The sequence below is a fragment of the Gopherus evgoodei genome, chromosome 4, assembly GCF_007399415.2.
Source record: "Gopherus evgoodei ecotype Sinaloan lineage chromosome 4, rGopEvg1_v1.p, whole genome shotgun sequence".
Classification (NCBI taxonomy): Eukaryota; Metazoa; Chordata; order Testudines; family Testudinidae; genus Gopherus; species Gopherus evgoodei.
Window position 1 is genome coordinate 15295894 of NC_044325.1, and position 14798 is coordinate 15310691.

General features: G+C 39.1%; 1 protein-coding gene across 2 annotated transcripts in view; it reads left to right on the top strand.

The window, feature by feature from the left end:
- MNAT1 (MNAT1 component of CDK activating kinase) overlaps positions 1 to 14798 on the top strand; it is a 201981-nt gene that overhangs the window by 79146 nt on the left and 108037 nt on the right. For both annotated transcript variants that reach the window (XM_030558526.1, XM_030558527.1), the window contains exons 4-6: positions 7 to 110; positions 3096 to 3236; positions 8496 to 8621. In XM_030558526.1, coding sequence (XP_030414386.1) covers positions 7 to 110; positions 3096 to 3236; positions 8496 to 8621 — 371 coding nt within the window. The remainder of the gene's footprint in view (positions 1 to 6; positions 111 to 3095; positions 3237 to 8495; positions 8622 to 14798) is intronic.

Here is a 14798-nt window from a genome sequence, read left to right on the forward strand (position 1 = left end):
ATACAGTGTTTAACTTGACAAACAATGTGGATTTGGAGAACACCAGAAAGAAAATGGATATGTATCAGAAGGATAACAAAGAAGTCATTCAGAAAAACAAGATAAAACTGGTTAGTTTTGCTGGTTTTTTAAAAAAAATTCTTATTCAATAGTTGAATTAAGTATTTTAAAGAGGAATAGTTGTAAAATGCTGTCTTAAAGGAGAAAAGGAAAAAACTCCTACATACATACATACTGACACACTCCATAGTAAGAAAAATGTGATATGCAAGTATTCTCCTCTATCAAAGATTTGCTTGCTTCAGGAGATCATGTTGACAGCTGAATTTTGTTTGCTCGTTGTTTTGATGAGGGTTTAGAGAGAGGGACTGACATAGCTAGGGTAAATGGAGGCTCTTCCAAACATATGTATGCTGGCAGTGTATTTGGACAATATCCAGAAGAGACTGGGTTCATTCCTACTTCAGGACAATAATTTCTTTCTCATCCAAAGGAGGAAGAAAAAAAAATCCAGACACAGACATTATGAAGCTCCCAAGAGAGGGCTAGAGAATGGGAAAACAAAGGCCTGGCTTATGCAAAATTTAAAACTAGTGATAGTGAAACAAACTTTTGTAGTTTAACAAGACAAAAGCCTTTTTAAATGCTAATGATGATACTGCTTCTTAGAGGATTATAAAATACGTGTTCTATATACGGGCTACGCATACTTTCCTGTAGGTTTTTTTATTAAAATATTATTCAGTCAAAGTTCTGCTCTCCTTTAAAAGTAGCATGGCAAGGATTTTTTTTAATGACACAATAATGCCTGATCCTGCATTCCTTTTGCACTCAATACTCACGGTAGGAGTTTGGAGTCTGAAAATAATAAATTTGAACCATCCCTTCTGAGAACCGAAGAGTTTCCCTTGTTTGTGAAGGAAGGTGTTGGACTTTAGTAGTACCAACAAATAGAGTGTGGAAGTGGGTTTTAGTCCATGAAAGCTTATGCCCAAATAAATTTGTTAGTCTCTAAAGTGCCACAAGGACTCCTCGCTGTTTTAATAAATAGAGAGCGCCTCCATATATCCATGTATGTGTATAAAGCAGTGAGAGCAAAGGTGATGCACTGGATTTCCTTTTCTAAAATCAAAGATCATTCAGGTCACGTATAACTTGTAGGAACATAGCAGTTGCCATATTGGATCAGATAAGAGGTCCATGTGTCTGATATCTTGTCGGACTGTCCAATATCAGATGCATCAGAGGAGACAGGTAAGTAGCGGGGTCCCCTGAGGATCTGTACTGGGACCAGTGCTGTTCAACATATTCATAAATGATTTGGAAAAAAGGGTAAACAGTGAGGTTACAAAGTTTGCAAATGATACAAAATTACTCAAGATAGTTAAGTCCAAAGCTGACTGAAAAGACTTAAAAGGGGATTCATAAAACTGAGTGACTGGGCAAGAAAACGGCCGATGAAATTCAATGTAAATAAATGCAAAGTAGTGCACATTGGAAAACATAACCCCAACTATCCATACAAAGCAAAGGGGTTTAAATTAGCTATTACAACGCAAGAAAGAGAGCTTGGAGTCATTGTGGATAGTTGTCTGACAACAGCTGCTCAATGTTCAGCGGCAGGCAAACATCTAACGATGTTAGGGAACATTAGGAAAGGGATAGCTAAGAAGATAGATGGCATAAGTGCTAGGGGTGCTACCACATCTCCTGGAAGTGGATTCCATTATTTACAGGGTTTACAGCTTTGTTCAATGGCTCTCAGAACCCCCACTATAAAAATTGTTTCAGCAGCCCTGTCAGAACCCCTGGCATTCTAATGCCACTGTATAAATCCATGTGTGTCCACATGTTGAATACTGCATGCAGTTCTGGTCTCGCCATCTCAAAAAAGATGTATTCAAATTTTAAAAAAAGTACAGAGAAGGGCAGCAGAAATGATTAGAGGTATGGAAAAGCTTCCATATGGGGAGAGATTAAAAAAACTGGAACAGTTCATCTTAGAAAAGAGACAAATGAGAGGACATACGATAGAGATCTGTAAAATCATGAATGGTGTGGAGAAAGTAAATAAGGAAGTTTTTTTCCCCCTTCACATAACACATGAACCAGGGGTCACCCAATGAAATTTACAGGCAGCAGTTTTAAAACAAACAAAAGAAAGAACTTCACACAATGCACAGTCAACCTGTGGAACTCATTGCCAGGGGATGTTGTGAAGCTCAAAAACATAACTGGGTTCAGAAAAGAATTAGATAAGTTCTAAGATAAGAAGATAAGATAAGATAAAGATAGGTCTATGAATGGCTATTAGCCAAGATGATCAGAGATGTAACTCCATGATCTAGGTGTCCCCAAACCTCTCACTGCTAGAAACTGGGACTGGACAACGGGATGAATCATTTGATAAATTGCCCTGTTCTGTTCACTCCCTCTGAATCACCTGGCACCGGCTGCTGTTGGAAGACGGGATAGTGGGCTAGATGGACCATTGGTCTGACTCAGTATGGCCATTCTTATGTTCTAGGAAGATGCATGAAACAATATAGGGGATTACTATAGCATAACCTGCCCATTGGGGGGGGGGGTCATTCTTCCTAAGCCCCATCAGTTTGTGATTGGCTTATTTCCTGAAGCATACATGTTTATATCCCTGTCTGATGTAACTGTGGTTATTCTCATTATGGATATGACTCCTGATAAACTCTTGGCTTCAATGGTCTCTTGTGGCAATACATTCTACAGGTTTATTATCCACTGTATCTTTTTTTTAAATAAGTGGTTAGTTTAAATTTGTTGCCTTTCAGTTTAGTTGAATCTCCCTTTGCTCTTGTATTGTCAGAGAGGGTGAATAGCAGCACCAAATTCACTTTCCCTATTCTGTACCCTCTTATTTTGTTTCCTTTTTAAACTAGAGAATCGCAGGCTTTTCATAGGAAGTTTTTGCCTTTACCTATGTCTCTAATCATTTTCATTGCCTGTCTCTAGATCCCTGCCAAAAACATTAGGTTAACACTCTTTAGTTGGGGGAAGGGTGCCGTGGCAGCACTCTATCTGCAATTTCCAATAATAAATTTCTAATATTGCTGTTTTAGACTCGGGAGCAAGAGGAGCTGGAGGAAGCTTTAGAGGTGGAACGACAGGAAAATGAGCAAAGGCGACTGTTCATACAGAAAGAGGAACAAATGCAACAGATTATAAAAAGGAAGAATAAACAGGCACTTTTGGATGAACTGGTGGGTATCAAAACAGAACTACAGTTTTTGATCTTTAAATTCAGTTCTTGTGGCTTCAGACATGGACTTGTACTACTTATGCTGTTGATACAAAATATCAGTTTTGTACGTTTCATATTTATTTTTTAATTTCTTTCATCCTACAAACATTTGAGAACAGATCTGGTAAGACGCCAGCAGGAATGATGCAGGGAGTAATCATGCAAAATGCAGGAGACTGGACTGAGTAAGAAGGTGTTTTTTGTTATGTTTTTGGCTGCGTCTATCTGTATTTCATCCCATTTTTCCCCCTCCAAGCCTGTTCTAAAGAGTCTGTGTTTTGTATTGTACTTCATTGTGACTATTAGAGGTGCTGGGATTTCAGAAAGGTTATCCCAGTGAGTCTACCCAGCCCATCCATTAAATTAGCAACTAACTGCTCCCCATCCCTACTTCTGTAAGAAATTACTGTAAAGGATCAGAATATCTGCTTTGTGCACTGAAAATATTAGCAAACAATAGGAGGCATATTGACAACTGTTAGTGAGAAAAGAGGTCTTATTTTATTATTAAGTTAGGTATAGTATGTTCTTGGAAATCTATAGTGGTCAGCTATTTTTAAAAACTTTTGGAAAGTGACCTACTTTCTGGGATTGCTTCTAGATTTTCTCTAATCCACCATTCTTTGTGCACCCAAAAATTCAATAGTAATTTAGGGGAACAGGACAATCTATGCATTGCATGTGTGGTCTAATCTGGATTTACAGATCAACATACTGTTACACTCATGCACTGTACGAGAGAGTCTTAAAAGTGTGTGTGTGTGTGTGTGTGTGTGTGCGCGCGCACATGCACATTTATAAATAAAAATATGGGCAGAGAAAAACCAGAAAAGCATGGAAACCTATATTAAAAAATATTATGTCAGTAGAGTGTTTTAAAGATGCTGTGTCAACCTTGATTCTGAATTTCTTCGCTTTGCTTTGGTTCTCACATTAAAGTTACATTTAATCCAGTTCTCTTGCATTTTATTTCTGGTTGTTTTTGAAGATGTAACTTACTTTCTTCCCTTCCTGAGAACGTAGAGTTCTTCTTTGACCCAATGGGAGATCCACTAAAATGCAGAGATATTGGTGTTATGTGATTTAGGAGTTTGTTTTACGGTTTTAGGGACTGTGCTGAGGAACTGCCTTGCCCCGGGGCCAAGGTTCGTGGCAGCCTTTTATTGGCTTCTTTGAAAGGAGCTGGTGTTTCATTTTCCTTAGACATCAGCATAGATGTGCAGAAAGGCCCCTTGTTTTACTCCAGTGGATGTATCCCAACAGAAAGGGAAATCCCCCAACAATCTGAGACTTTATATCCAGCAGAGTCTTATAACTTTTAAGGTAATAATGCTCATGATCTGCTTAGTTAGGCATAGTCTGACTAGCAGGCCAATTAATAACTCCACTGTACACTCAGTATATTTCCTTAATGGCTTGGAAAAAGGTTTTGAACTGGTTTCTGACTTTAAAAAGTGTGTTCAATCCTGCTTTAAAATACACTTAATTTAGTAGGGGCCAACATTGTTTTCTTACACAGCAGTTGGTTTTACTGGAAATACAGTTCACCAGATGGCTTGCAAAAAGAGCAGTTATAAATAATCTTTATAACATGACCAAAATAGGTAATTTAACTCTGATTGCACATGCGTTGCTATTAAAACATACCTAAATATTTTTAAAACAACAGAAAGGTAATGTTAAAGGCAGAGAAAGAAAGTTAGAAAATTTTAAAGTGGACTGTGAAATTTGGCTCAAAACTTAGTTTTGTAAAATCATGCTTTTTATAAAACCAGCAGAAATAGGTTTCTTTAACTCCTAAAATTTCTATGAAAACAGTTTTTTAAACATCCCCCTGAAGTTCCTGAAGTCTAAACATTGCTGTGTTGCAAATCTGAAAGTGAAGCTAACTATAAACTGAAGCGAAACAAATGTCATTTTTTTCATTGAGAGAAATGGAAAAGATCAACAACATAAACAAAACAGTGAAAATTGTCAAAATGGATTTTTAAATTGAATATTAGAACTATAGGTAATGATATGCATTTTAGCAACATATGGAGTGAAATCCTGGCTCCACTGATGAAACACAAAACTCCCTTTAACTCCAGAGAGGCCAGGATTTCACCCATTAATTTTAAAATTGTCTCTCCTTAATGCACCCTCCTGTTTAGGAATTGTTGCACAGACAATAGTTGAGTGTATACTTCTTTCAGTGCTTGCTCAAAACTGCTTTAACATTTATATTTATATCAGATGCATACATGTGATCTCAGCTCCAATATTCTGCTCTCCAGTCATGTACTGAATTCATAGTCACAGAGAGAGTGATGCACACAGATAGCAGAATTAAGAGGTCTCATGTAGCAACAAGAGAAAATTTTGCCCTTTAATGTTCAAGCTTTAAAGCAAGTTTGAAGACTAGTTCACAACTTCTTACACTTATTATTTGGATTAAAGTAGCAGAGACTTCAGTCATTGTGCTAGATGCTATATTAATATAATAAGAGACTTTGTTTTTCTCCAAAGAGCTTACAATTTAAGTAGACCGGACAGGCACAAGGAGAAACAGAGACACAGACAGGTAATGTGACTTGTCCAAGGTCACACAGCAGGGCCGTCACCAAGTCAGGAATAAAACCCAGGTCTCCTGAATCACAGTCCATTGTCCTATCCGCAACACCGTGCTATCTCCCAATATAGGATTAGACAGATTTCAGGCTGGCAGTGTTTCAAATGATGTCTCCATGGCTGCCACTTTTAAGTTACAACTGGTATTTTAGTGAAATCTTTATTCGCTTCATGGGTCATGCTGAGTAATGCTTCTTCCTGTCCAAACTTTCAGATCCTGGGTCTGAGCAAAGTGTGTAAACTTGTCTTTAAGCACAATATTAACATGTGGTATGATTGTGCACTAATAGTGCTAGAGATGTTCTTAATTCCCCTGTGCACGACAATTGAAATTCTCAGCCCTGCTCCCAGCCCTTTTATGCAGGGGATGTGCCAGAGTCTGAGTGGGACTGGGAGTGCATGTCCAGGCAAGGACGAAGCACATTGTGCTATGGGAATTCTGGGCAGCGATGCTGCCTGAAGGCAGGTAGGGACAGGCTTCTGTGACTTAGCCCGTCATGGCTGTCTTCATGATACTGTGGGGGATGTATCTCCTTCTCCCAGAATCAGGAAGATGTTAAGGTAACTTAAAACCATCTTAGTCCCCCCACATCCTTTCCCTCTGAGCTGTGAGTTCTGATCCTGCAGACACTTATGCACATGATTAACGATCCTGGTGTAAATGGTTGCATTGATTTCAGTATGTTTTTCACATACAGAAAGTTACCTGTATACATAAATGTTTACAGGATCTGGTCTATGATATCTATCTCTTTACTGCTCTGTAGTGATAGTTAATTAGAAAGGCTGTGCGCTTATTACGTAGGACAAACAGTGAATCGAGCACTGTGGTTTGCTGGGGCAATGCTGATTTCCCAGAACTGTGTATCTCTATGCTAATGTAGAAACTGCTGAGAAGCTAGCATAGAAATTGGCAGCCTTTTGTGTCGCATGAGAATTACAACAAATGTGATAAGTGAGTGGAGGACAAAAAGCCTAGGGAGACTTCCCTCCCCTCCCCCCAACTATATAGCACACATTAAATCTGAAATTAAAAAAATATTGCATTCAATAGGGTCTTCTCAACTATTGCTGATAATAGCAGCACTTGTAGTGCACACTTGAACTGTGATTGTGTTGGATGACGTGGAGGTGTTCAGAGACTCAGGTGCTAACATAGCGAATTTGGGTGGTCCAAATTCTCCCCTTCCAGTTTACATGCCACTGAAAAGAGAAGTCCCTATGCTGAAAAGAGTAAGGGTACTGACCTGTGCCTGAACATTTGCAGGACTGTGCTGTTCCGCACTGTCATTTGCATCATCCCTCACCCCAGATCAGGTCCCATTTTGAGATACAATCTCTGCCCTGAAATCCACAGTCTATTTTAAGACAAGTCAGTGAGTGAGAAATAGGAAGGATGAAGAGGGAGCATTAATCTTACAATAGTAAGTATGGGCACTGCTTGATGGTTCTGTGTCACTTCAGGAGATTTTCAAAGGCACCTAGGCACCTAACTCCCATTGAAAGTCATTTTTCTATCTTAAACTTTTAAAAATAAAATATTTATAGTCACAATCTGGCTTTGAGGGTTCAGTTGCTTTACAAGTTAGTAGCAAATTTGGATCACAAAGCAGTATTTCCTTCTACAAAGCATCCAAAGAAGTGGGCTGTAGCCCACGAAAGCTTATGCTCAAATAAATTTAGTCTCTAAGGTGCCACAAGTACTCCTGTTCTTTTTGCAATATTTCCTTGGTTCCCCAGAACAGAAATGTATATGCTGTATTGAGTATGTTGTGCATAAAGTGCTGCAGCAAGGGAGTCTGGGAATAAACAGCTCTGATCACCGCCTCCCCCGCTTCCACAGTAAAGAGAAGTTAAAGGATTTCAGGGTTCACGGAGATAATCAGACTAATTTGATAGAGAATTATTTAGCCAATAATTTGTCTACCTCTCCTTGGAATGTGGTATATGTATACATGTTAATCTTTTTGTTGTAACCTAAGTGTAAGATTTTTAAGTAGTTAAGCAAGTTAACCATTTATTTTATTACTTTTATTTATATATATAATATATATTTTAAAATTGGCTGGCTTCCCTAAAAATAAGTTGGTAAAGGAGAAAATAAATATGCTGTTGGTTGCACTTACAATGGTGCCATTGTGCAAGGCAGAGCAAGGATCATTTCCAAACGGCCTCAGGTGAAATCTAATGGGAAACAATTTCAAACTGGTCTGAATTCATTTGTAGAAAGAATGTGTCTTAGATAAACATCTGATTCAAGTTATACTACTTTGTACTACTCCTTCTGTGATTAAGTTCTAATTTTTTTATTTTAATAAATATGGTTGCGTTGGCCAGTTGCAATAAGGACTCTGTTATATTGTCTTTAATGTGGATTCCATAAAAATGGTTGTTTGCAGATTATGCTGATTTATGAGACTGCTGCAGCTTTTTCCTATTACTGAAAGTGATCGTTTGCTGTAAACTGTTTCTCATATAGAGAATATTTAGCGTAACCTTTTTCTGATGGTGATGGCCTTTTCAGACACAATTTGTAGTCTTGAAGAATGAGCAGCATTAATTTTTTTTCTTTTGAATATTTCAATCTATGTTTTCAACATGTTTACAGGAAAGTTCCCATCTGCCGGCCTCCCTGCTCTTAGCTCAACATAAAGACAGATCTACGCAGCTAGAAATGCAGCTGGAAAAACCCAGACCAGTCAAACCAGTCACATTTTCCACTGGCATCAAAATGGTAAGACTTCTTTGTTTCCTTTTTATTTCACTGTTCCAAAAGGCACAGCTTTTCCCAATTTGAGATATAAATGATCTTTTAAATTTGACTTGCATTACTGGAGCATGCAGACCAATGGTAAGTATAGTTCCTAATTATTGGTGTAATTTAAAGAGAGCAGTTCAAGAACTTCAGCATTCTAGTAGTTGGAATGTCAGAGATTTTGTGCATTTTGCCCTTGCAATTTTTGTGCTTGTAATTGATCCATTGAAAGTTCAATTTTTTGCCCCATAGCTTGATGTAATTGTTCTGAAAGCTAAAATTCTAGAGCCTTCAGAAAAGGACTGGTGCTTATTTTGTGCACTAGAAGACTGTGTATGTCAGAGGGAATCTGGAAATCCATGTCACGTCAATAAGAACACATTCTCAAACAATGAGAACAGCAGAGACGAGTATTTTTCTAACAGCAAATATGTTGGTAGTTCTGTGGTAATAAAGATCTGCCAGCTTTCCCGTTTTGTAACGCCATTCTTTCTGTCACAACATAATATAAATATTCTTTCTTTTTCTGAAATAAACATTTCTTCTGTTCTTTTTTTTTTCACCGAAATATATACCTGCAACCTGTATGTTAAGGATTAGATAAAACCAAATTACAAGTTACTGATCTTTTTTACCCTTCGTCCTCAATAATCCATCTATTTTCCAAGGTCTCCTGAAAAGACTCTAAAAATTCCTTTTAAAATCATCTTCTCGTTACAGACTTCATAATCCACAAAACCATAACCCAGAATTGATACTCAAAAAACCCCTAGAACAGACCAAATAAAAAAACTCCCAGCACCCAACCCTGCATCTCTGTGACATCAGTCTGTTTTGTAATGGGTGTCTGGACTATTCTCTGTGTCTGAATTGCAACATGAGCCCCTTGAGAACTGTATTTGCATCTTATTCTGTTTTTACCGCACCAAGCATACAAGGGCTAGAAGTTAGTATAGGCTATAAACTAGTGTATTTGTTTGTGTTGAGAGAATTAACAGAAAAAGACCATTATTTTGTTTAGCAATGGTCCAACTGGATGGCTGCCCTCATTATTCCTTTTTTCCTGCAAAATGTTCCTATGTGTTTTTAATTCTTGGACTTGGGAACCATTGGCGTGTGTCATGAGGACGTCTTGACAATTGTTAATTTGTATTTGGAAAGAAGCAGAATGAGGTGCTTGTATCACATGAGGATGAAAAGTACTTTCCAGGCCATTTCTAATCAGAGAGGCTGTTAAACAGTATTTATTAGGGATACACATTTTTAAATAGTCAGGCCCATGTAACTTGTGCCTAAGGATGCTAAAAGAATTGGCTGAGGTGATCTCTGGTCTGCTGATGTCAAGTTTTATGAACTATTGGAATACCAGGGAAATTCCAAAAGACCGGAAGAGTGTTAATGTTGTGCCAATATTCAAAAAAGGTAAGAGGAATAACAGGTATGATGATAGGTTGGTTATCCTGACATCAGTCTTGGCCAAAAGAATGGAAAAGATGATCGATAGAGGAATCGGTTCATAAAGAATTAAAGGAAACGATTATAATGTCAGTCAGCATGGTTTTCTGGAAAATAGATCTTGTCAAATATAATTCTCATTCTTTGAGGAGATTATGCACTTAGTTCATAAAGGCAGCTGCATAAATCTAATATATTTAGACTTTTGTAAGGCATTTGACTTAATACCGTAAGACATTCTGATAAAAACAATTAGCAATATACAAATATCAATAAATCGAAAGTTAAATAGGCTAAGAACTAGCTAACTGACCTCAAAAAGTCATCCGTAGGGAATCATCTTTGAGTAGGGTGTTTCTATGGGATTCTGCAGGGATTGGTACTAGGCCCAATCAACATATTTTTTTTGTTTTGTTCTTATCAATTATCTGGAAGTAAATATCAAATCACTCTTGATAAAATTTGGATCACTGGTAAGTTGGGCCCATTCAAACAAAATGTGTTTTTAATACAGCCAAATGGAAAGTTTCACATTTGGGAATAAGGAATGCAAGTCAGACCTACTGAATGGGGGACAGTATCCTGGAAAGCAATGACTCTGAAAAGAATTTAGGGATCATAGCGGACAAGCAATTAACTCAAACTCTCAATGTGATGCTACCGTCAAAAAGGCTAATGCAATCCTTGAGTGTATAAACAGAGCAGTAGAGCATAAGAGGGGTTGGGAGGTGCATGACTTCTGTATATGGCATTGGTGAGACATATGCTGGAATACTGTGTCCAGTTCTGGCATCCACATTTTTAAAAGAACATTGAAAGATTAGAGAATGTGCAGAGAAGAGCTGCAAAAATGATTTGAGGGCTGGAGAAAATGCCTTACAGAGAGAGACTTAAAGAACTCAGTCTGTTTAGTTTATCAAAAGGAAGATTTGAGAAGTGTCATGATTACAGTAAGTACTTCATGGGGAGAAAATGCAGAGAATAGCAGAACAAGAACCAACGGTAGGAAGCTGAAATCGGACAAATTCAAATTAGAAATCAGGCACAAATTTTTACAGTAAGGGTTATTAACCATTGGAACAAACTTCCAAGAGAAGTGGTGGATTCTCCATGCCTTTGTGCCTTCAGTTCAAGACTGGATGCTCTTCTGGAAGACATGCTTTAGTTAAACATAGGTTATTACACCCAATACAAAAGTAAGTAGTTGAAATTTACGGGTCTGTGATATGAAGTCAGGCCAGATGATGTAATGGTGCCTTCTGACCTTCAACTCTATCAGTTATGTATTTACTGTGAATGGACCTTGAAAGTGGGTGGTATGTCTGGTGAAAAGTACAGTGAACTCTCACTTTTTCGGTCCAAGCCTATGATGCACTGAACTCCTCCTAGGACAGGGTTTCTCAACTTTTTTCTTTCTGAGCCCCACCCTTCTCTCTCCCCTCCCCCCCCCCCCGCCCTTTAGCTTTCTGGCCTGAGCCCCAGTGAGTCTAATGCTGGCCCTGCTCTCTGGTTTATTTTGGGAGACCCCTGAAACTTGCTTGCGGTCCCCCAGGGGCCCCAGACCCCTAGTTGAGAGCCACTGTCTTAGAAGTTGCAGGGCTCCCTCAAATCCTGTGGTGCTCAGCCCCTCACAAGTTTGTGGGATTGTGCTGTATGTGGTAATTCTCATGTAGGATGTTCTTCTATAGCCTTCAGAGGGGTAGCCATTTTAGTCTGAATCAGCAAAAATGACGAGGAGTCCTTGTGGCACCTTAGAGACTAACAAATTATCTGGGCATAAGCTTTCGTGGTCCAGAACCCACTTCATCAGATGCATGGAGTGAAAAATACAGTAGGCAGGTATCAATATACAGCACATGAAAAGATGGGAATTGCCTTACCAAGTGTGGGGGTCAGTGCTAACAAGGCCAATTCAGTCAGGGTGGATGTGGCTCATTCCCAACGGTTGACAAGAAGGTCTGAGTATCTACAGAGGGAAAATGACTTTTTTGTAGTGACCCAGCCACTCCCAGTCTTTATTCAGGCCTAATTTGATGGTGTCAAGTTTGCAAATTAATTCCAACTCTGCAGTTTCTCATTGAAGTCTGTTTTTGAAGGTATTTTTTGTTGAAGAATGGCCACTTTTAAGTCTGTTGTTGAGTGTCCGGGGAGATTTGAAGTGCCCTTGAAGGTGGACTTGAAGCACTACACCCATAATAGCAATACTGCTTTGGTTTCCGGTCTACACATCATATCGCAACAGTGCTTAAGGTGGGATGTTCAAAAGCACTCAGCACTGGTGTAGCTCTGCTCCCGTGGAAGCCCATGGTGAAACGCCCATTGCATTCAATGGAAGTCATTGACTTCAATGGGAGAAGTGCTATGCCTGCGTTGAGCACTTGCCCTTAAAGACCAAGACTATAGAGAAACGAGGAGTCTTTGTGGGACCTTAGAGACTAACAGATTATTCTGGGCATAAGCTTTTGTGTGCCAAAACCCACTTCTAGCAGCGTGCAGGTAAGGAAGCACTGTAAACCCTTCCCATTTGGTTTCTTTTTTTCCCCTTTCTTTCCCGCCCTCCCCCTGAAAAACCTTCCCTGGGACCCCAAGACCCAAATCCCTTGAGTCTCACAACAAAGGGAAATAATCCTATTCCCTTCCCCCCTCCAGGTGCTCCTGGAGAGATGCACAGACACAAGCTCTGTGAAACTACACAGAGTGATTCCCCCTCTCCGTTCCCCCGTCCTGGGAACAAAAAGGACTTTCCTATTCACCCAGAGGAAATGCAAAATCAGGCTAGCCAATTCAACACACACAGACCTCCCCTGATTTCTTCCTCCCACCAATTCCCTGGTGAGTACAGACTCAATTTTCCTGAAGTAAAGAAAAACTCCAACAGGTCTTAAAAGAAAGCTTTATATAAAAAGAAAGAAAAAATACAAATGTTGTCTCTGTATTAAGATGATACAACACAGGGTCAATTGCTTAAAAGAATATTGAATAAACAGCCTTATTCAAAAAGAATACAAATCAAAGCACTTCAGCACTTATATTCATGCAAATACCAAAGAAAAGAAACCACCCCCCCACCTGCTGCTTGAACCTACGACCGTTCTTCTCTGATGATGCTTCTTTTATTGTACAGAGGCCAGATCGTGTGTCTGGAATGCCTTGCCTGGCTGATTCTGAGATTGTGTCTACGCAGCTACATTCTTAACAACGTTGGCTGTGGTGCTCTACTTTTTTTTTTTTTTTTTTTTTGGTTGGCTTGAAATATGAGAATTTTTCCTTGAATGGTCTAAATCCGAGGTGTCTTGAGCCTGATTGACGTTGTTTTGCTCTTGAGTTCAGGGCCGTCCTTAGGCATAGGCAACATAGGCAGCTGCGTGTAGGGCACCTGAAAATTTGGGGCACCACTGGATCTTAGTGTCCACCCTCTTGTTTTCCTATCCCTGTTTTGACCCTTTCTGCAGGCTCCCACAGATGGCTGCTCTAGCCTAATGAGTCTGCCTTGGGATGGAATCTAGTAGTTAAAAGTGAAAAAACCTCCAGCCTGCCAGACCTATTAACACAACATTGAAACTGTTAAAGAGACATTCAAGGGGTAATAAAGCCATTTAACAGGCATTTGCCAACCCCAAGGTATATACTGACAGGTTTCAGAGTGGTAGTCCTGTTAGTCTGTATCAGCAAAAACAAGGACGAGTCCTTGTGTCACCTCAAAGACTAACAAATTATTTGGGTATAAGCTTTTGTGGACTAGAACCCATTTGATCAGATGTCCACGAAAGCTTATGCCCAAATAAATTTTTATACTGTCAGTTTCTGACTTTACTGACAAAAACAGTTGTGCATTAATGTAATATTTACACAGAACATGTCAGTCTACAGGACCTTAGTTTAAAATTTGCTTTAAAAATATTTCATTAGTGAGCTAGTGAAGATTATAAAATCACATTTCTAAAAAATGCTTGCATAGAGTTTTAGATGCACAATATATGTGGATCTTCACACAGTTTTTTAAATGCAGCAAAGAATCCTTTGGCACCTTATAGACTAACAGACGTTTTGGAGCATGAGCTTTTGTGGGTGAATACCCACTTCCTCAGATGCATGTAGTGGAAATTTCCAGGGGCAGGTATATATATGCTAGCAAGCAAGCTAGAGATAACGTTATCCCTAGCTTGCTTGCTAGCATATATATACACCTGCCCCTGGAAATTTCCACTACATGCACCTGAGGAAGTGGGTATTCACCCACGAAAGCTCATGCTCCAAAACGTCTGTTAGTCTATAAGGTGCCACAGGATTCTTTGCTGCTTTTACAGATCCAGACTAACACGGCTACCCCTCTGATACAGTTTTTAAAATAAATCCTTCAAAAGATCTCCCTTATCTAAAATACACATTTTAATTACTATAGTTTTAAAAAAAAGTGCTTCCAAGTCTTCCTGTCCTTTCTGTCCATCCCTTCACCACCTCTCCCCCCACTCCCCACTGAAGAGAGCCCTTAAAGGGACAACAGTCCTTCCCTTCCAGATAGCTGGACAAAGAGTTCCCTTTCTTTACTTCTGACTATCCAACAAACTAGTTTTAAAAGAACCCTCCAGCAAAATCAGTACCTTAGTAAGACAAAATCCTTGTTATACCTAAAATCTTTGGAAACATATTTTTTTAAAGTTGGTGAAATTTCATAACCATGTCTCATGTTATGGAGATCAC